Below are 22,614 nucleotides of genomic sequence, written 5' to 3' on the forward strand. Positions count from 1 at the left end.
TAAATACTATAACTACCCCTGTAATTACTCTGCCACATCCCACTCCTTCTTATTAATATTTTATCAACTATTCAGCTTCTACTATACCCAACTGAACACCAACACTTCAAAACTAATGTTTCCTTGTTATATTTTCATCTATTTAATTCTTTAGCTAAAGTTTAGTTTGTGATTTCATCGTATGTCTCTTATTTGTGTTGTTAAGTTTAAACTATAAGGTATTGCAATAGTTTTGGCAGAAACACTCAGTTGGAGTCTAAATTTCACTGCAAAATTTTGAAATCTATACAAGACGAGTTGTGCATATAATATAAGTATTTTTTGAAAATAAATTTTGAAAGATAGAGTAAACCTTGTAAATTTGCAACATTTACACAAATGAATTAATTTAATAATTTAATACGCACCACCAAAATGATTGATTCCCATTCTGTAGACGTTTTTTTTATAAACCATGAACTATTAATTATATTGATTAATGATTAATGACCAATTGATTCCCATTCTTTTGGGTTCTTTTTTTTTATCCTATTCACTATCCACCGTACAAACATAACATGAAAAATTTCAAGAAAAACATACAAATACAACTAACCAAAATGGGTCAATAACATCAAATCCGACACATAACTACAAAAGTGTTTACAAAAGAGACCTATCTGACAGCAAATACATAGATAGATAGGTTCTTCGGTAATGCTCTAGGCGAGCCAACAACCTATCGAGACAACAACCTAAAGCAAGTTCTCAACAATAACCCCAAGAATAAACAGCATTACTCCAATGAAAGCTAAAACCATGTTCATCTTTGCCTTGGCCCGACAATGACCGCCTGATCTACAACCTACTTCACTTGGAGTCACACTTGTATTTTTGGAAGTCACCATGTTGCTAACATTTTTCTCTGGACGATACCCCTGATTCAAGACAAAATCTGGTATACGCCCCCCATCTTTTTGGCTATGGAAGTCATCACACCACAAAAAGGATCCAGAATGCTTCATGTCTGCCGGATATTTGTAAAAAAATCGGCCACTGTGTTTTGCCTCTTTCCCTGCACATAATAACCTCATTTTCCCACGCCCACAAGTTCATTCTGGTATTAGTTCACCATTTTCAGTTGATGTCGACATTGCCTCGCTGCATAACAAAATCGAATGGTCAGAAACACGCACAATCAAATACCAAAAAACAGTATTAATGAAACAAGAAAAATATCACATGATTAATTATCTCTATGTAACTAGATTTATAACTATCTAATGTCAAAATACACACATTCAACCACATGGACTGTGCCATGTCTTCCCCCATTTGAGTCTAATCAGTGCTTGGTTCAACTTGTTCGACAAATTCCATGTGATCGTATTCATTGTTATCTGCCTCCCCATTTGTCTCAATATCAAGTGCATCTTCAACTGGATCGTGTGTTATTTCACCTCGTATAAAATTATGCAAGAGAAAACGTGCCATGATCATCCTAATCTGAGTTTTTATATGTATAACAACCTTTTGGCACCTTTAAACCATCTTCCCTAGTCATTGCATCTCGAAGCACCCTAGCATCACCGGTTGAGCCCTCACAACCAGGTAAAAAATACATAAACCTCATTTTGCGGTCACAAGCTGCAAGGGTATTAGTTGCGATTTGACATTTTCTATTGCGATAACGTGGCTTATCGGCGTTACTGACAAGAACGTTGATATACGTTCCGTCTAAAGCTCCAATACATCCCTATGAATCATTATAAGATAAGAAACCAAGGTTTTGGAAGGAGAGAAATAATTAAGTCTAACCCGGATGCAATCTGACATAAACAAAGTATTCTTAAAATGAACAAAGTACCTTAAAATATTTCCACCTTGTGTCGCCATTGTCATCCGTGACACGTTCCAGTTTAGGTAAGAGAATTCTCTGTAGCCTTATAACAACTCTTAAAACTAGGTGCACATAGTGTGATATAGTTTCACCAGACCGCTTGAAGTTGAAACCTATTATACGATTTTTTGTGTGATGTGCAAGTATCCCTAGGAACATGGCAACCTGCTCTTCCACATATACATATCTACCATTTTGCAACCCCCCACTTCCTTTAGAAGAAGACACAATCTCCCGAAGGTATTCCTATCCATTCGAAGGTTGACTAAACAGTCAATGTCGCTAACAGATACAAGTCTGTTCATATGCCGGACTTGTGGTGGAATCCGATCTATAAGAGAGTAATGCCTAATCAAGTGCCGCCTATGACGTCTACGCATTCGTCTACCGTGCCTCAAATAAAAATACAAGATTATAGTAGTTTGCATATGAAAAGATTCATTATGTCTTCTACCACAAGGTAAATGGTTGTAGAGGTAGTTAACAGAGGTGCCATGAATGATAAACATACACAATCGATGCGTGATATTTTCTGCACAGAAAAAATGAAATAAAATTCATTGTTCTAAACATATTTGAGCTGAATCTCAACATCACAATCAGCGAAGCATGTCCACCATATATCTGGCTGAACGAATTTTCATCATTTATCTATTCAACGACCAAAGACTCAGATAGCAAGGCAAACTAATCAACTCGGAGGACTAACTTTGAGTTCATTTTCACCTCAACACCTCAGTACTTCATTTGATTTGAGAATAATCAGACAACTCATCCAATAAAAGTATAGAAAAAGGGAAAATGATACAGAAATCATAGCAATGTTCAAACCTATGGTAAGTTATTTATTTTAGGTGTATTGGAAGGAAACCCAATGAACCCAATCAGCCGTGAAAATATGTCAGAGTGAAAAAAAATGAAATCTCAATCAACCACACAACTGTTGTTTTATGCTCTATATCAAAAGAGTATTTTTAGTTTGTTATTACCCCTCCTAACTAATCCCCACATCATAAAAGCGAATTTGCTGGGGAAAAAAATTGAATTCTTTCTCATTTCACAATCTATCAATTGGTATAAGGTAAGCAGCCTATTAAAATTGGGTACAAAATATTCGAATTTGAAATGCCGGAGAGCGGCACTCCAATCAACTGGCGACCGGTTGAAAAGTAGAACAAATTAACCAATTGGAAAAAAAAAGATTACCGTCGATTATGCCCAACAGAGTGAACCACTGCTCGCGCCAATGCTATAGCTTCGTCCTTGAACCGCTGAATTTTTAGACCGTGAGTTCAAGATCTTTGAAAGCTACTGCACTAAGTTTCCTGAGCTGAAATTTGGGAGAAAAGGCGGAAGAGATAAGATGTGCAAGGGGGAAAAGGAATTAATTGTATAAGCTGACACACAAATCGAGGCCATCTAACTCAATCTGAGGGTGTTGAGGTAGATTCGAAACTAGGTAAAATTTGATGAACAGTGCGGGCCTCAGTTCTGAAATACGGGCTTTACAAAGCTGCAATTTGACAGCCAAACACCTAGCTTCACTAAGTTACCAAACCTTACTTAGATGAAACAAAGCAACCAAACGAGTCCGAGACGTGATAAGATTCTGTAAGAACGTATTTGTTGGACTCAATGTGGTGGGCCTAGATATGGGGTATAAATGGACTAGAGAGTATTACTAGGACACGATTTGTACATATTCCATATGTTTATGATTTATTTATTATTTGTAAGTTTATATATTAAAGTAATTAATCATAGTAGTTAATATTTATATATCGATCTATAATATATTTAATGATTTGATTGTCTCATGCAAGACGCCTTAATTGTATTGACATTCAAACATAACTGTGCGCAAACTTTTCATTATCTTGAAATTCAAACTTACTAAATGTAGCATTCACAGCAATTTAATATGGAAAAGACGAATTTTAATGTATTCAGACATATGTTATCAATCTCTATAATCTTCGAGTGCTGCATCTTCTGATTATGGGACCAGTGACTTGATTCAATGGACTTAATAATTAGGTGATGAAAGGGAATTTACGAATATTAAAGGTAAAAAATTCAACCAATTGAGTGCATTACACATAAATGAGTTTGGTGAAATAAATTTGTAGTGGAAGTTATCACAAACAGATGGATGAATGACTTTTCAGCTTACTCGATAATTAATGTCCGTTTGGTAAAAAAAAAATAAAGTTTATAGTAGTACATTTCTAGATGTGAATGAAGAACAAACCGACACCCGTTATTTTAATCGGCAAACTTTAAGATAAACAATACTCCACAATATTGGATATTAAAATCTAACTTTCATTTAATTTGTATACATTATAGCCAGCGACGGAACTAGCTCAGGCCAAGCCGCCGCTCCAGTGGGGACTTGGCCGGCGCCGGACCCTTGCTATTTATAGCAAAATAATTTTTTAAAAGTTAGACTAAATTGGCCGTAGAGTAAATGTGATCATATTGACTGGAATTTACTCGGTGCACATGATATGCATGCAGAATATCTGTGTCATACAACGTCTTGATACAATTAACATTATGTTGTTTGTCACACGTCAAGTACGAAATAGTTGCATTATCATTCAAATTAAGAGTACAAAATTAAAGTAATGGCATATAATTTCATCATGTCAAAATTTACTAAATTTTATTAAAATTACATTGAATTGATGGATAAATTTTTTGATGTACACAATGTATATATATATGTTTGTGCAATTGTGTACTCCCTCTGTCCGCCATTAGGAGTCCTGGTCACTTTTGCGCACTCGTTTTATAAAAATGATAATAAATAGTTAAAGTGAAGAAATTGTAAAGTAAGAGAGGAAATAATGTTGAGACGAGTCTTATTAACATTATTCTCTCTCTTACTTTACCATTTCTCCACTTTAACTATTTATTATCATTTTTATAAAATGAGTGTGCAAAAGTGACTGGGACTCCTAATGGCGGACGGAGGGAGTATGAATTTTAAATTACAAAACTAAAGATTGCAGGAAAAAAACGACGACTTTATCAATTAGCAACAAGCAATGCGAGTACAATGATTCTACAATATGAATGGATCACTTATTAATCACAATTGTATTCGTAAGTGTTAGTGTTTGTATACTAGAATTCACCTTTCGACTGATTGAATACTTTAAAACTCTAATAATTATTTTCCAATGAATGCAACAGATTATTTTTATCGTAATGTTGTTATGTTTTACATTTAATGGATGTTTAATGCATATTTAAATGTATAAGTCAACATAACAAAGTCTAAGTCTTTGTTTTAGTAGACCGGTTGTGGGATGCGCTCAATTTAAGGTACGCGGTCAGTTCTGAACAAAGAAAAATAAGAATTTCACAACCTAGATAGGCCTAGACTAACTATTGTGAAATGTTGCAATGTCAGTCCGATTATTTCTAAGCCTTATTGAAATATGATGACATTGGTGTGGTATAGCACTGAATGGATCTAACAACAAGATGAGTCTTTATGCTATCTACTGAAAGACGAGGTCTTGATAACTAATTTCTTAATCAATGTACGTTAGCATTGAGCATACGATATTGAGTATCTACTACTTTGACTTACCAAAGGTGCGAGTTTTTCGTCACCCAACGATCCAGGTATATTGGGTAGTGGTGATCATTATCTGGGAGTGCTAGGATTGCTATTATATTGAATCGCGCGCGAGGAGAGTCTCGTTTGATAACATCCACAAGAGGAGCTCGAAACAAGGTTTTATTATTCGGAACCTAGCTAGTTGAAGTTTGATTACTCTATGAATAATAAATAAGAGTTTCTTGCTAAGTCCACTCTTGGAGATTAAAATATGTTAATTAATTAAGTCTGTAGCAGACATTAATTAATTAATGGATGTTTCTATCTTAAGCGCGGGAAATGAATTAAACAAATTAAAGAAAACCCGGAACACTTGTAATTTCGGATTTGGAAAGGCAGTGCAATATTACTTCTTTAGTGGCTGCTTGTAATATTCTAATATAAGCTTGTATTAAATTGTGGGTTCAATTTAATTGGTAAAAAGCTAATTGGGTGAGGCGATGTCCAAATTCTTCCTTAGATCCCTGACTGGGCCCAATATGTGACTTAATATAAATAGGAGAATAAAGGAGACAGAAAAGACAATTATTCTCATTAAAATTTCCGTCCCCTCCTTTTTGAGAGAGAGAGTTCGAAAATTACTTCTTCCGTGAGTAGAGTTCTGTCTTCGTTATTCGAATCCTAGTATTCTGGTGAGATTTGCCCACACAAATATCAGTATACAGTCCGGGACACCAGTCAGAAGATCCGAGGTTGAGTTCTAAAGATCTTCACGTGGAGAAGACGCAAGCCATCTTCGATTCTTTGGAGAATCAACAAGGTAAATTGGCTGACTCCGTAGTATGCATGTTTTAGGATTTATTTGTTCTAAAGCATGATTTAAATTCAAAGTTACGAACATGATACATGTGATAATTGTGCGAATAGAATTTGTCTAAGTAATCTGCTAAATAGATCAAATTCATGTGATCGGTATTTCCTGCATGCTTCCGCTGCCAACCCCTTCAGTAAGAGCTGATGAATGAAATGTACTAGTGGTAAATAGGGAGAGACAATGCAATCATGTTACAACACAAATACTGTCGACCACCAAATGCATCAATAGTGGCACAATATTTAACTCATGACAATAAAATTTTGGCACTTACATAATCTTTTTACCATTTGACCTTTTTGTACATAATCATTTGACCTTTTTGTACATAATCAGTCTCAAATTTTTAATTTTGATTGATCTAATGAATCATGCAGTCGGAAGTGTTTTCGTTGTGACTCATCCAGTCATCCTTATTTATGGAAATATTAATTATGAGATAAACTGTGATTGCTGAATGAGACGTCTTGTGTTGAGAAATACGCACCCCCATTCAACCACCTGGCCTAGGGAGGGGCAATTTAGTCATTAACTCAACAGATTTGAATGGAGTATTAAATTTGGAGCGTGGGTAGGATTGGATTAGGAGATGTTCGTAAGCAATAGAATAAAAAAATAAATAAGACAGTTGAATAAAATTTAGTATAGATGAGCAAATAATTAGTGGGGTGTTGAAGTGATGTTTAAAACTTAACAACCAGCTTGTGGATTATGTTAATTGAAACTGGCTTTTGACCAACACATTAAACAACCTCTAATGAACATAAAACTCAAGTTCCGACAAACTAATAAAGAGTTGCTACCTTCCCCTAAGCGGGGCCCGACCTCCTACCCCAAATAAAGAGATCAAAATTACTAAAAACAGGCAAATTTCCCCCACACTATATCATGATGCTTCTATGATCACTCTCACTCCACCGCCTAACGCCACCGCCGCTATGGAGGTTTGTATATATCTCAATCATATCGACCTTATTACCTTAGGTTTAATGATTAATCAGTTATGATGCTACCTTGCAATAGAATTACTAATTTAATTCTGAATAGGGGAACGGAATACCAAGCGGATGGCCGCTGGGGCTCGGAAACATCAACTTCAGAATGACGGCATCCCCGCCGGTGGTGGCGCCGCCGCAGCCTGTCCGCCATATCCCGAGCTTCTCCTCAATCTCTTCTTCTGATCTGGATACTGAGGTATGTATTTAGATTTTCAAAATTGGAGTTTGGAATTTGTTAGTATAATGGAATGGAATGGCAGTCGACAGCATCGTTTTTCCCGGACCAAAGCGTGCAGCTGGGAAGGTTGATCGGAATAAGGCCAATTTGCGGTAATAAACAGAGTGAGAAAGAGGGGAATGTGGGGCAGGAAGATGATGCCCATATTGATTCTCAAGGATTCTGTACTCCGCTGCTCGCAAGAATTTTCAGAAGGCCCAAGCAAACACTACTCTCTCAATAATAATAATAATAATACCAATAACAATGTAAACCTACTAATTCTACATTCTCATTTTTATCATCTCTTCAATAATATTGTTTCTCTATTTCTCACATCAGCTCACTCAATCGGCTAGTTACTTTGTTTAATTCAAGGAATGATACACTTGATTTTGTCACAAGAATATAGTAAGAGTACAATACTAAGTCCATAACAATCGACCATCAACATTACACAATTATTGTGGGATAACACTTCGATTATGTAAGAGATGAGGGAAAAAAGTAAGAGAAAAATTATTGAAAACTTTCTTTTTTTTGAATGTGCTCTATTTTTCGTAGAAAACTAAAAATGACAAATGTTCCCTATTTTTTTTGGACCGAGGGAGTATTATTTTTCACATCCATTATGTGATAACGTTGAAATTCGTAATCTGTACACGTTTGACTTGTGTACATAATATAGTAGTAATACTTAATACGTCCAAAATTTTTTTTTATCATTTCATTTTCTTCCATCCATCAAAATTGGTCTCACAATAAAAAATAAAACTTATTCTTAATTTATTATTCACTTTTTTTCTTTATCTATCTTATTTTATTCACATTTTTTCAATCTTTTTTAAATTTTACTAATTTCACTTAAAAACTCATATTATCCGACTGTTTATTACTTCCATAGATTTACTAGTTTTTTCAAGATACTAAGGTATTAATAAAATTCCATTTAAAACTCATATATTTATTACTTCCCAGTAATTAGTTTTTTCAAGCTACTAAGGTATTAATAAAATTCCATTTAAAATAGAAAATATACTTAAAACTCACCATCCCATCCTTTTAAAAAGGTTATTGATTCATGAAATCATTAATACGAAAAAGAGATTTATTCTTTCACAATAAACTTTTACCTTGTTATTTTCTCAACTCGATCAAAAAGTTTTTTTAGCCAATTTTAATCCTATTTGGCTAGCTGTGAAATATATGCTGCGTAATTTGAATTGTCTTGATGCTTAATACTTTAATCTAAATCTAAATACTAATTCGAATTGTGCTGAATCTCTTGGCGCATAATATTTTATTCTAAATCTAAGTACTATTATTAAATGGCTTTTTCACCGCAATTCTTTCCCTGCAGTCATCAATTTGGTTGACCACTTATAGCAAGACACATATACCCCTAGTCGTGTCAAAATGAACACCATTCATAAACTATGTGATTTTTATTACTCCCCCGCCCCATAATAATTGTCACTCTTGGTGGTGTTGCCACAAATTTATCAATGCAAAGAAAAGTTGATTGGAAAAGTTAGTGAAATGTGAGATCCACTTTTCTTATATTGATTTTATAATAAAAATATGAGTGAAGTGAGTTAGTGGGATGTGAGACATACTTATCATTTGTGGTAAAAATAAAGTATGACAATTATTATGAGACGGACTAAAAAGGAAAATAGTGACAATTATTATGAGACGGGGGTTATCATTTTTTAAAGTTAACGAGAAACACGAAGATTAGTTAGAGTTTCAGATTTTATAGACTAATATCCCAATTAAAAAAAAATAGAAACATCAGGATTATAGAACTCCTCTGCATAAATTTTACTTCACTTAGGGCCCTAAATACGCATTTTATGGGCTTAACTAACATTTTTATACACTGCAACTTAATCTTCCTTAAAATAATACCTGTACTAATACTAAAGAAAAAAAGAGAAAGAAAAGAGTAGGATCTGATTCTGAGCCAAAACCCCAATAAAAGCCCTACTTCTGTACACTCTGTCGTCGGCGCCTGAGATCCCCATAACTCTGTCATGGCCTCCTTCGCCGCCAGGTCTGTCTTGCGCTCCGCCGCCAGAATCTCCGTCGGCGTCAAGCCGAGGGCTCCTCCTTCTCCATTTCGTCTCCCATCCCAAAATCCCCTGTCCGCTCGCATTTTCAGGTAATTTACATCGATTGAGTTCGACTTCCCGCTTATGTGATTCCAACCGGATTTCTCTATTGCGACAATTTTGGTGTTTGAGATGCGCTTTTGAGGTAGGTCACCCGTGGAGATGAGCAGTGTTTCCGTGGCTTCGATGTTGCCCTACCACACCGCCACTGCCTCAGCTCTGCTTACCTCGATGCTTTCCGTCGCTCCGCGTACCCACGCTTGGACTATCGAGGGTAACTTCTTCATTTCCTCAATGCAGCTTTCTCTTGGAAATTATTTTGTTTTCTATTGCAACTCAGAATGTAATCATAGTGAGTTGCTATTCTAATTATCTATATTCTGTCCAGCTTTTAATCTAATATAGCACTGATTGTTATTGCTGTATGATTATAAGGATTTCTCAAATAGGACTATCGATCAGTTTGATTTGGGGACTATTTCATTAACAATTTAATACTAGGTTCAATTGCCCCTCAGTTGAACGTACCAGGCTACTAGCTGTTACTTTGTCAAAGAAGATAAATTGTTAGTATTTTCTTTCTCAAGAACAAAATAACCGTAGGAACTATAAATAAGATACGCATTTAACCAAATTATTGTTAATTTCAGCGTATTCTTTTCAAACACTAGCCTCTTGTTTTCACTGTAGATGCATTCTTCTATTTGAGGTCTAGCTCAGAGCTCTCTAAATGAAAGAGGTGTATTCTTTTCATCTTGTAGGGTAAGAAAGGACATAGATGAAGGTCTTGAAAAGGAGGTGAAGAGATTTTATTCTCTTATCTGATGAAAATAATCTAACATGATATGCCTACCAATTGATAGATGAGGTAGTCAACCCTATATCTGTATGCAGTATATTTATTACTAGTATAAATGTAGCTCTTTCAAGTTTCAAGTAGGCTTGGGGAGATGGGATAGAAGAGAAACAAAGAAGAAACTTCAGAATTAACCATAGCTTGCAGGCTCAGAAGGCAGAGGCTGTTTTCCTGAGTTGGACCTGTTACTTTGGCTGAAATTTGATTAACCTGTCTGTTTCACCCCAACGTGTAACCTTAAAATATAATCTAATTGGGTGGCAATGGCAAAGCGTCTATTGCATGCAGTTTAGTGTTATGAAACTCCCAAGTGTTTAGTCAAGGATTATTCGAGTCAAGAAGATAATAATAGTCATTTGGTATAGTTATCAGTAGTTTTTTTTATTGGATTTGCTTTAGCTACAGTTTATAATAGTTAGAGGCATGAAGCAGGGATCTGGCTTCTGCAACTCATGATCTGAGTTATGACCGAGTGGTTCAATGAAATTGGATGCTTAATTTAGTTGGAAGTCCTTTGTAGGAGTTCTTACTTTGTCAGAAATACTGACTTTTGAGGCATGGATTGATCTCTTTAATTCTCTCGCAGCATAAGAAATAGTACTCCGTATGTAGCTGTTGCTCTAAATCAGACTGTGTGTGTTGGGGGGAAGGTCCCCCATGCTTACATAGATGTCATTGCCACATATATCACCAGACTAATGAAATAGACCGTGCAATAATTTTGGCCTATTTTTCATGTTTTTTTCTTCCTCAAGTTCTATTTTACTAGTCTTCCCAATTATTATACGATGGGAATTATGATGCCTACTATCTGTTATGTGTATCTGCAGAACTAGGGCTTTTCATTGATCACCCTGCTAAGAAGCTGTTAGGAAACTTATTTCTTGTTTAGGCCATATAAATATCATGCTGATAACATGTTGTATGTTAGGATACTTATTTCTTGTTTAGGCCATATAAATATCATGCTGATAACATGTTGTATTCATCAGCTTGCAATGAGGGGGTATGATGATTGTTGGATGGTCCCAAGAAGTATTTTTTGCATGTGCACTAGGACAGTGTCTGATAAATAGTCAAGAATGAGCTCAGCACAAGAGATGGACCAATTTTTTGGATTCCTTTTGTGTTTTACTAGCTTATCAAATAAGGAGATAAGAGTTGCTTCTTTATTTGTTTTAACGCGAAGGGATTAAAATATGTAAAATTGTGGAATCTATTTATTGAGATGTTGTAGTTGTAATCATATACTCCTACTAGCTTGAATTATGCAACCTGCTCATTTTTACCTTGGGCCTGGCTGCTATTAATGTTATTACCTGGCTAACTGCTACTGTTTGTTAATGACCTTTTGACTTTGGGCTTCCTTTTTCTTTCTAGGGTTGTGATAACTGTTCATGGGCCGATTTTCAGATTGAAGATATTCCAAATTGTGCAATTTAGACTATATGTTGAAGTTGTATTATTGCAAAGGACTAAATAATTAACTAGACAGTAGGCACCTTCAAAATCATGTTTTTTTATTGAATTTTAAATGCATTAATCAAAAGTTACTACTATTATTATTGTTCATTTCAACTGCTGAATGTAAGAAATTTTGTTCGTCTTTATTGTAGATGGATGATTGTTAGAATGTGGCCTGATTTTTCCAGCTTTATTTCGATGGAATCTGAATCTTGAGGTGGTGTTTATATAGCTCTTTTAGGATCTAGATTTCTGCCATTTGTGTACTCCAATTACCTCCTGATATTTGGCAATCAGGAATGTAATTCAAACGATGCAGTGTAGACTGCACAAGTTTTTTTCTTGTAATTCATATATATTAGTGGCCTCGCTCAATTATATAAGCTCATTTTGTTTGGGAATTATGGTTTTAGTTAATGTAAGATTTGTTGTAATCATGCAATATGCAAGATGATTTGGGGTTTTAGAGATATCTTAATTTGAATGTGTGAAATTGGAGATAAATATGAATTAAAACTGTAAATTGCGGGATCATAAATATTAGAGGTTTGGTTGGTGCTTGTGGTAAGATTTAAAATGGTGACGTTACATTTCAATGATAGTTTTAATTGGATTTTTGGAGCGGGTTTGTTGATGGAATTACACAAGATACGTATATAAAAATTCTTTGTTGATATGTTGAATCATACTACTACCTCCATCTCAATTGAGTTCAACATGGATTTTAAAAAATATAAAAAAAAGTAGATGGAAAAAAATAGTGGATATAAGACCTATTTTTATATATTAGTCTTATAATAAAATTTAAGTTGAATGAGTAAGTGAAATATGTGATATTTATCATTTATAGTAAAAGTGAATCGGAACTCTTAATTGCGAACGGACTAAAATGGTAAACCGGAATTCCTAATAGCGGACGAAGAGAGTACTATTAACAATAAAAGTTATTCATCCCTAAAATTTTATTTTGGCCTAAAATTGGTATTTTCTATGAAGTTAGTTTCTTATGATTTTTTAATTTGGCAAAATTTTATACTCAAGTAACACACTGATTACACACGTAACAATCCATTTATCTACCCTACATAATTCGATATGCAACATCGAATTCAAACTAGGAGAAAATCAGATTCATGAAAATTTTGGTACGATATGTAACTTTATGGTATCAATGACTAAGTTTTAAATTTATTAAAAATACTAGATTCCATCCAAACTTTGTGATCTTAGACCCTATTACCTTCATTGCAGCATTTTGATTCCGTCGCCTTGGCAGCCCCCACACTCCGACCCGACATCATATGAGGGGGTTTAATTAGGGTACGCAGTAGCCGTTAAGGGGGAGGCCTTAACCCACTGGTTGCCAGAAGCTCATCTCTCAAGGTCTCACACTTGTGCCTGAGAGATGGAAACAACTACATGACAACAGTGTGATTTGAACCCAGACTCATTGCAGCAAGATCTGTCCCTCCGTTGCCAACTGCGTTACACCCCTGCGGGCACCCTATTACCTTCAAGTATGGCAATACTTGGGCGAAGGTTCGGAATATCGATAGGTGGGCGGGTGGCATCGGGTCCAGCATGGACTCCACCTCGAAACGAATGAAGAACAGGGTGGTGGTGGCCGATCAGAGCCCGGTGATGAGGAGGTCGCTAGCCAATTCGCAGCAGTCGATGCAGGGGGCTCGAGCTCTGATGGGCGACGTTGTCCGATTAGTGTGAAGGTGGCGAAGGTGGCTAGAGCTAAAGGCAGGGGATGAGGCGAACCAAACCAGACGACTCCCTCCGGAGCGGCGTATGACCGTTTAATGGGACTATGGTTCGCTGTCACAACGGTCGACGCTTCCCGTATGACGCCATTGCCAGAATAAAACATCTAAGGGTTCAACTGGGACTCCCTTTGATGTCGCCTCGCCGTTTGCATAGCAACAACAACCTCCTACACAGCCGCCGACAGAGTAATTGTTTTAGGATTTTTATTATGTAATTTTAAATTTTTAGGATTTAAATTATGTACAGTATTTTTTAGTTTTTAGGATTCCAATCATGTACTCCCTCCGTCCCGCTTTAGGAGTTTCGGTTGGGATAAACTAATAAAAAATGCCTACAAAGTAAGTAAAAAAATATTAAAAGTGGGTCTCAACATCTACTACAACATTTATTTATTACACACTCACTTAAAAGTGGGTCTGTCCCATCATCCACTACAACATTTATTTATTACACACTCAAACACTTTCTTAAAACATGTGCCCGACTCAATCGAGACTCCTAAAGCAGAATGGAGGAAGTATTTTTTAACTATGCCATTTTTTATTTTTAGGATTTTAATTTGCAATTTTTGATTTTTTAATTATGTATTTTAAATAAAATGTTTTTTTATTCATTGAATTTAAAATTGAACGAATTAAATAATGAATAGTTAAGAGAATATATGGTTAAAATACAGAGGAATGGAGTAAAAAGTAGTACGAGGCTCAAGAATAAGAGACAGATAAAAGCTGGAGTTGCCGATGGCGTTATACTTCCTCTGTTTTAATTATAATAAGTTGTTTTTATATTTAGTCTATCATAATAAAAATGATTTGTTACTAAAAAATTTATTTTTTTAATTTTATTATCACTCATATTGTTTTTTTCTATTTAATAACACTGTAAAATTTTGTAGTACAATACCATTTAAGAAATGAATCATCTCTTATGAGTTAGAGAGAATATAAATACTCATCTTGTCATTAATGCCGTGATAACCCACTCGATATTGCAATAAATAATTCTATATCTGTATATGAATATATAGGAATATAGAATGTGAGAATATGGAAGTGGACCACATACATATACTTTTTTTTAAATTATAGGAAGTACGAGTAAGAATTAATTTGGACGTTCCAGTTGTTCGTGAAACATTATTGACTTTGGGAATTAAGAATCCAAATAGATCCTTAGATTAAATTCTTAATAGAATTGATCTTTAAAAATATGTATGTGCGGATAATTCCAAGAATTTATAAAATCTTTATACCTTGACATAGAGGGCAAAAATTTGATTTTATCATGAAACTACCGAAAAAAGAACCTACAAAACCAGTTTCTATCTAATATAATCCCGGCATTTTATCCGGTCGATTCTTTCGTCATTTAAAAATAGTTTATCTTACTATTCATAAAACTAAGTAGAACACTTTATTTATAAACACTAATACCTGCTCTTTTAAAAATAATTTAGTTTAAGTAATATTTCATAATTTAATCACTTTTACTCCTCATAAACACTAATTCGATATATCCACGAATATACCAATTTATTTAATATATTTCTATAAAAAGATAATAGCAGTTTTTCACTCAACTCATAACATTGTATTTCAAATTTCAATGTCCGAAAATTAGAGCACCCGCAACGGGTCGCGCAGGTGTCTCGTATCTCGTCTCTCCAAGACGAGATGGCAACGCGCCGCGTTGCAGCGTCCCGTCTCGTCCCTGTCTCGCCGAGACGCCCGTCCCACCGAGACGACTGGTGCGCCCGCGCGACGTGGCGCGCGCTGGCTCTAGGCGTGACGCCCACTCGCCGGCCCGCGAGTGGGTTTCGTCACGCTGACGAAATAAATCATTTTTATAAAAAAATTCTAATTTAATACAAAATAATAATAACAAAAAATTAAAACGGTAATGTTACCCTTTTTTGACCGTTTTTATTTATTTTTTTCTTTTTTACTCAATAAATGCTCTTATTTCATCCTCACTATACACACAAACACACATCTATTCTTCTCAAATCATCTCGATTTCATCTCCAATTTTCAGCTAACCTCTCTAATTTTCATCACAAAATGTCTGGCGACGGAAACTCCGCCGGGTTTGATATCAACGCGTTTGGCGACTGGGGGCATGTACAATGTCTTGAGTGGTTCCGGTTCCGGTTCGTCGACATCGGGCACCCAGGGCTCGTCGACGTCGGCGGGGTACCAACCACCCCATTTTGATGTGGATGCATATGCTCGTCCCTCCGCCCCGAGGTATTTGCAGGGATTATCCCAAATTAGGGAGGATTATCCTGATGAACCCAATCCGGAAGGAGGACGAGACGGTGGAAGCTCCAGGGCATTCGACGCCGTGGAGGAAGAGGAGGAGGTGGCCGAGGAGGGGGAGGAGGAGAATGTAGGCCGTCATCCATACAGCCGCAAGGACACGATGGCTCTGTACAACGCCTGGGTCGGCCTCTCGTACGATCCCATCGTCGAGAATCAACAAACCCGGAAGTGATTTTGGGAAAAGGTCACCGACGCCTACAACGAGATTAAGCCAAAGGGATCCTGCCGCCTCACATTGAAGATGCCCCGCAGTCATTTTGACCGAGTCGACAGAGAAGTCAAAAATTTTTGCGGGATCTACAAGAATGAAGCGGCGAATTACCAAAGCGGAGCCAGTGGAGCTGACATTCTGAGAGCGGCTTTACGAGTCTTTTTTTACGACAACGACAAAGAATTCAAACATGTCGATGTTTGGGAGGTGGTCAGAGACGAGGAAAGGTGGGTATGCGGTGTCCAGTCCAGCACGGGCTCGACCTCGAAACGCATAAAGCACATGGCGTGTGGCCAATACTCGTCTAGTGAGGGCGGTTCAGGCAGCGCCGCACAAGAGTTTGCCTCACAGGAGGTTGAGGGCACGACCACCGATGCAGGGGGCTCCTCCCGTGGGCGCCATCGGCCGCAAGGGACCAATGCGGCGAAGGCGGCTAGAGGGAGGAGGGGCCGAGGCAAATCAAGCCAAGCGGGCTCGGCTCGGTCTCGGTCTCGGGCTCGAACACCATATTGTCCATGTACTTGACCGCCATGATGGTGGACACTTCCCGCATGACGTCTCCACAATATCAAGCCCATCTTGCCGGAATTGAGTATATGGCAAGACAAATTGGTATTCCGCCTCCAGGTAGCTTGAGTGCACCGCCACCACCTTCGGGGGATGAATCGCCGGCGGAGTAGTTTTTATAATTTCTATAAAATTGTATTTTAAATTATGTCTTTTTTAATTTATTTTGCCATAAATTTAATTACATATTTTTTTTTAGGATTTTAAGTTATAATTTTATTTTATTTAATGAAGTGTGTTTTTATTAATTGAATTTGTTGGAAATAAAAATAAAAAATGAAATTGAATGAATAGTTAATGGATGAGATGATTAAGAAATGGATAAGAGATGGAGGGTTGCGCCAGCCGGTGTTATCTCTTAGTTAAGAGATGAAGTGAAAAGTATAGTGAGTCCATGATTAGTTAAGAGATGAGACGGTTAAAAGACGGATCACAGATGGTGTATAGTTTTTTCACTCGACTAATATTTCAATGGCCGAAGATTAGACCTTTTAACAAAAATTAATAGGTCGATCAAAATCCAGCCCTCCATTCCATAGCTCAACCGTAAAGGGAAATCCATTCTCCTTCCTTCAATTCAACGCTCAATTTTTCTCATTTGTTAGGAAATTAAATACGACCATCATCTTTGAATCTCCTTCTTGTTTGTTGTCGGCCCACTTTCTCTCCGTGGAAATAATCATGGACTCGGATTTCTGGACGATGCGCCTCGCCGCCGCCAAGAGGCAGTTCAATATGCAGAGCAATCATCACTCTCAGTTGGGTTTGTTGAAAATATTTGTGTTGAAATGTTTTCTGATCCTTATTATTTTGTTGAATCTTATGTTCATTTTTTTAAATTAAAGATCGGTTTAACGTCGAAGATTTTGTCGGTGAGGAAGAGGCCCAGCCCGATTATCCTTGCCCGTATTGTTACGAAGAGTTGGATATAGCATCCATTTGCTCACATCTGGAGGCCGAGCACTCGTATGAATCCAAATCCACCGTGAGTTTCTTTTATTTTCTAGATATCTTTTTGTGTATTTGATAATTTTGTTTACGAATTACACGAGTTGCTATTATTTTCTTGGTGGATTCGATTCATTTGTTGGAAAAAGTTGAGGTCTTTGGAGTGTTTTTGCCCAAATCCTCGATCTTGCTTGTGAATTTTGGTAATCCTCTTCCATACAAGCATGTTGCCAATTAATGGAAATGTTTGGTGAATGAGTGGACAAAGTTGGAGTTTTTAAGGATATTTTAGGAATCAGAATATTTAGTTTAATTTTGGCAAGTTCTGTGGTCTTGTCTTTTGTTTGAGTTTTAGTTCCATGGATGATGGATTTAGTTGTCCTGGATTGTTTTCAGATAACTGTAGAGTAGAGTATCATTGTTACAGTGTATAGCACTCTTTCATATTTTGATATCTTCTCTAATGGTGTTTGGAAACTAATGGTGTGAATTCGACTTACCAACTTGTCTGTTGATGCCATGTTTTACTCCCGCATCACTTATTTAGGCTGTGTAGTTGTATTGAACATAAAATACCTTGCTTCTAAATTCAATGGGAAAGAGAGTAGAAATCACCCACCAATGAGTACCCCTAATCATTCAAAACCAACCTTCCTCACCCGTTATAACTCCGCCAACTTGACAAAAAACTTTTAAAATAGTTATATTGATCGACTCTTGCTGACTTTGGTGCTGCAGCATGAGAGGATACTTGTCTCCATGCAGAAAAATGTGAGGTATGCATTGTTTCTGTGAATCCAGGATCGAGGATAAAGAAGCATACCCTTGTAGTCCTGCACGACCAGTTAGTTGTTACAATATTAAGTGGCATAAGAAACAATCGATGGTTAAATATATCAATTTGCTCAGCCAACCATTTCAACTACACTAAAATCTCAAAAATAGTGCATACAGATTACATATCTATGTAAAATCTGGCGGTCCAAGCTCGCAGTTATCTCACCGATATATCCTGATTCTAATTGAATCTTTCTTGCTTTAAAAAATTATATACTACCTCTTGAACTATTTTATCATACAACATTTGCCCTTTCTTGCAGGTTTGTCCTGTTTGTTCAGTTAAAGTTGCCAGTGACATGATAAGTCATCTCACATTGCAGCATGGACACTTGTTCAAGATATCCTTATTTTGAAATTACCGTTGTTCGTATTTTTGTTTCGATTGTGAAAATGGTTTTGATGTCTTTAACCAACAGCTACATGCACCGTCATGGCCGGTTGCGTAGAGTTCCCTTCCCCAATAGTCAACCGCTCTCGCTGCTGGGGAGGGATCTCAGAGAGGCCCATTTACAGGTGCTTCTAGGAGGCAGTGGGTTTCGATCGAGTAGTGCAGCTTTGTCTACTGCTGTTACTGATAATCTCCTCTCCTATCTTGTTTTGAACTTCCCTACAATTGAAAATGATGATATTTCAAAATCTTTGATGTCAAGTTTAGAGGAAAATTCTGCCAAAAATGTGGCACCTCAGCATATGTGGAAATCAAGGTAGCAATCAAATTTAGATTTTTCAAATAAAATTTCCTGATGTGGCTCTGAGTTGGTAACCTGTTTGTCTTAAAAAGTTCACTAATTTGTCATATTTGAACTACTTGCAGTTTTCACTCTTCCTTGAGTTGCGAAGAGCGGGAACAGAGAATGAGACAGGCAGCTGGAAGAACTGTTTTCGTGCAAGATCTGCTCACGTCGACTCTATTAGCTGATCAGTGAATGCGGTAAGCTTGACCGCTGCGGTAAAGCATATTATATCTTGGCTAATACTATGATTTTAACAATCTCAGCTTATATTAACTGAAACTGAGCTGTGGTTTCATGAAAAAGTCTCAGTAGGTTAAGATGTGACTATTTTGTTGCTTCATGTATAAGTATATTCGAAAGTAAAGAGGGATGTGAGGAAATGGTTTCGAACAAAGTGTATATTAATCTGGGCAAGGAATGGTTGAGTTCACAGTGTAATTTTATGTTCATTGGTTTAGGAAGTGAGTTTTACTCTTTTTATGTAATGAAACATGATTTTTATGCAATTTTACATTCCGAAAATGTTAAAACTGAAGCGCTAGTATGTCAATTATGGTTCAACATGCATGTCTAGTTGAAGCCGCAACGCAAGAAAAGTGGACAGAATGGGCCGTCCGTTGCCGAAGGGCGGTAGATTTTCTGTATCAAAATTTAAGCGCTCGCTCCCAAGGCGTACCGTACCTATCCTTGTCCACTAGTAGTAACAATTGTAAAAAATATTTTTAATTAGGGCTTCACAACATTAGGAATGGAAAAAATCGCCCCAAAATTCAGTGCAACTCATTGTTTCCACACACATCAGCATTTTAAATTCTAGCTACATTTTATTTCACCATTTTTTATATTAAAATTATATTTATATATTGAGAATATTATCTAATTATTAATATTTTATTAAAATTAACAATTTTAAAATAAATATACTCTCTCTGTCCCATAAAAATAAGGACACTTTCATTATTGTCGTCCCATAAAAAATACTCCATACGTCCCACTCTAAGTAAATCATTTTCCTTTTTGGGATGTCTCATTCTAAATGATATATTTCTAAAAATAGAAACATCACCGTTTCTACTTTTTCCCTCTCTTACTTCCTTTGAACTCTCCACTTAACTCACAAAGTAACATTACATAAAATTCTGTGTCGGAATAGAAATGTTCCATGTAGAGTGGGACAGAGCGAGTATCTCATTTCCTTTGATCTATAAACATTAATTGATTTAAAATAAATCATTTTGCAACACTTAAAAAAATCAAAATTTTAAATTAAATATTTGTAAATTTAAGAATTTATTTTTTTACTAAACATTGTATAATTAATTCAAATCAAACTCAAAATCATGTTATGATTTCACAAAAAATTTCTATATCACTTCTTTTTATTGCTACATATAACACGATAAATAACAAAACTAATTTTTAATTAAATTCATTTAATTTAAAATTTTAAGGATATTATGTACATGTATAATTTATGTACATTTATCTTTTCTCAAAAAAATATAAATTTGAAATTGAATTCCAATTCCAATTCCAATTCCAATTCCAATTCCACAATTCCAATTCTATATATTAACAAAAGAATTATATTTCAATTCCATAAAAAAATAGGTCAAAATTAAGAAAAGCGTCGGATCCACTTTCAGGGTCAAGCTGTAAACGGGGCATATGTTTCTCTCTCCTCTCTCTCCTCGCGCTCCCTCAGCAATAGCCCAACCATAGCCCAGCCACAAACTCCTCCTGCCACATCATCAATACTAAATATCCTCCTGCCACATCAGAAATAGCCCAGCCATAGCCTAACCATATCATAAATAGCCCAGCCACATCAATAGCCACATCACTAATAACACAATATACGGAATTTAATTTAGAAAGACATATACGGGAAACATTAATAATACTATTTTAATTTTTAAAAAAGTACAATAAATTAAAAAAGTACAATAAATTTTAAAAAGTACTAAAATTTTAAAAAAGTACATTAATAATAAAAATTATATTAAAAAAAGTACATTTTACAAAATTAAGATAGAGAGAGTACTCGTTAATACAAGTGGTGCGAATGAAAATGAAGTGCAAATCGCGTATATATAGTGTCTCGAAAATTAAAAGAAAAAAACAAAAAAACCGCTGAGCGATGCGCTGGGCGATCCCGACGCTGCAATGGCGCCGAGCGGATCGCCCAGCGCATCACCCAGCGCCCGTCGACCGCCTAGCGCTAGGCGATTTTTAATTCCGAAAAACCGCTCGACGGTTTTCGGAAGCTGCAATGGTTCGCCTAGCGACCGCCTAGCGCCGGCGCTCGGCTAGGCGGTGCGCTAGGCTCCATCGTGGATAGCCAGTCTCCCTCTCTTCGCGAGTGTCACTGTGCCCTAGCCTCTCCATCGATTGAAGATAATCAGGTATGATGGATACCATGAGTTTCGTGTTCGATCGATTGAAGTTTCTTGTGAATGGCTTCTAACTTACGATGTAGCTGTGCTTCCCCTAATTTTTCAATTCAAAAATGGTTTCTCCCTGTCTTAGTACTACCCAAATTTGAAGGCGTGGATCAAATTAGGAGTTAGGCTTTTATTCGAAAGTTTGATTTTAATGATGAATGATTATCCATTCATGACTGTGTAACTATTACTTGTACAAAATCTTCATCTCTGTGTTCCGTTTGATGGATAATTAGGTAACAATCCGATTTGTTGTGTTTCTTATTATATGAAAAGCTACATTGAAGTTCTAGATATTTTGGTTAAATTTTCTGAAATTTTGTTCGAATTATTTTTATTTGCTTATTCCATTTCTTGCTTCAATTTTGATTAATTTGGTTGAATTTAGATATTGAAGTCTAATGGTAGAAACGGAGCATTACATATATATAGCATGAGTTTCGTGTTCGATCGATTGAAGTTTCTTGTGAATTGCTTCTAACTTATGATGTAGCTGTGCTTCCCCTAATTTTTATTTGATTGATGGATACCATGAGTTTCATGTTCGATCGATTGAAGTTTCTTGTGAATTGCTTCTAACTTACGATGTAGCTGTGCTTCCCCTAATTTTTCAATTCAAAAATGGTTTCTCCCTGTCTTAGTACTACCCAAATTTGAAGGCGTGGATCAAATTAGGGGTTAGGCTTTTATTCGAAAGTTTGATTTTAATGATGAATGATTATCCATTCATGACTGTGTAACTATTACTTGTACAAAATCTTCATCTCTGTGTTCCGTTTGATGGATAATTAGGTAACAAT

The 22,614-nt window shown here is 36.2% G+C and overlaps 3 protein-coding genes and 1 long non-coding RNA gene across 6 annotated transcripts; 3 read left to right on the top strand and 1 right to left on the bottom strand.

Moving 5' to 3' along the window:
• Positions 1-565: 565 nt before the first annotated feature.
• Positions 566-3,547, bottom strand: LOC121742111. The gene is made up of 2 exons (XR_006037966.1): positions 3,086-3,547; positions 566-1,140 (listed from the first exon to the last, which is right to left on the bottom strand). It is a non-coding gene; the product is annotated as an uncharacterized LOC121742111 (long non-coding RNA).
• A 3,557-nt stretch (positions 3,548-7,104) lies between these two features.
• Positions 7,105-7,878, top strand: LOC121740974. The gene is made up of 3 exons (XM_042133647.1): positions 7,105-7,271; positions 7,375-7,521; positions 7,586-7,878. Exons 1-3 carry the CDS (start codon positions 7,227-7,229, stop codon positions 7,784-7,786), a joined length of 393 nt encoding a protein of 130 aa, XP_041989581.1. The 5' UTR covers positions 7,105-7,226; the 3' UTR covers positions 7,787-7,878.
• Positions 7,879-9,418: 1,540 nt separating this feature from the next.
• LOC121740982 (protein NUCLEAR FUSION DEFECTIVE 6, mitochondrial-like) lies at positions 9,419-12,377 on the top strand. 3 transcript variants are annotated; one of them, XM_042133655.1, is made up of 3 exons: positions 9,419-9,706; positions 9,806-9,930; positions 11,893-12,120. In XM_042133655.1, exons 1-3 carry the CDS (start codon positions 9,579-9,581, stop codon positions 11,898-11,900), a joined length of 261 nt encoding a protein of 86 aa, XP_041989589.1. In that variant the 5' UTR covers positions 9,419-9,578; the 3' UTR covers positions 11,901-12,120. The 3 variants fall into 3 exon arrangements, with proteins under 3 accessions (XP_041989589.1, XP_041989587.1, XP_041989588.1); XM_042133653.1 differs by lacking the exon at positions 11,893-12,120 and adding an exon at positions 11,505-11,856 and having other exon boundaries at positions 9,421-9,706; XM_042133654.1 differs by lacking the exon at positions 11,893-12,120 and adding an exon at positions 12,129-12,377 and having other exon boundaries at positions 9,422-9,706.
• Positions 12,378-17,354: 4,977 nt separating this feature from the next.
• Positions 17,355-19,876, top strand: LOC121742664 (protein DEHYDRATION-INDUCED 19 homolog 4-like). Its single transcript, XM_042135870.1, has 5 exons — positions 17,355-17,611; positions 17,694-17,833; positions 18,897-18,974; positions 19,057-19,340; positions 19,451-19,876. The coding sequence occupies exons 1-5, from the start codon at positions 17,530-17,532 to the stop codon at positions 19,560-19,562; spliced, it is 696 nt and encodes a 231-aa protein (XP_041991804.1). The 5' UTR covers positions 17,355-17,529; the 3' UTR covers positions 19,563-19,876.
• The last annotated feature ends 2,738 nt before the right edge of the window (positions 19,877-22,614 follow it).

This window comes from Salvia splendens, chromosome 7 (assembly GCF_004379255.2).
Source record: "Salvia splendens isolate huo1 chromosome 7, SspV2, whole genome shotgun sequence".
NCBI lineage: Eukaryota > Viridiplantae > Streptophyta > Magnoliopsida > Lamiales > Lamiaceae > Salvia > Salvia splendens.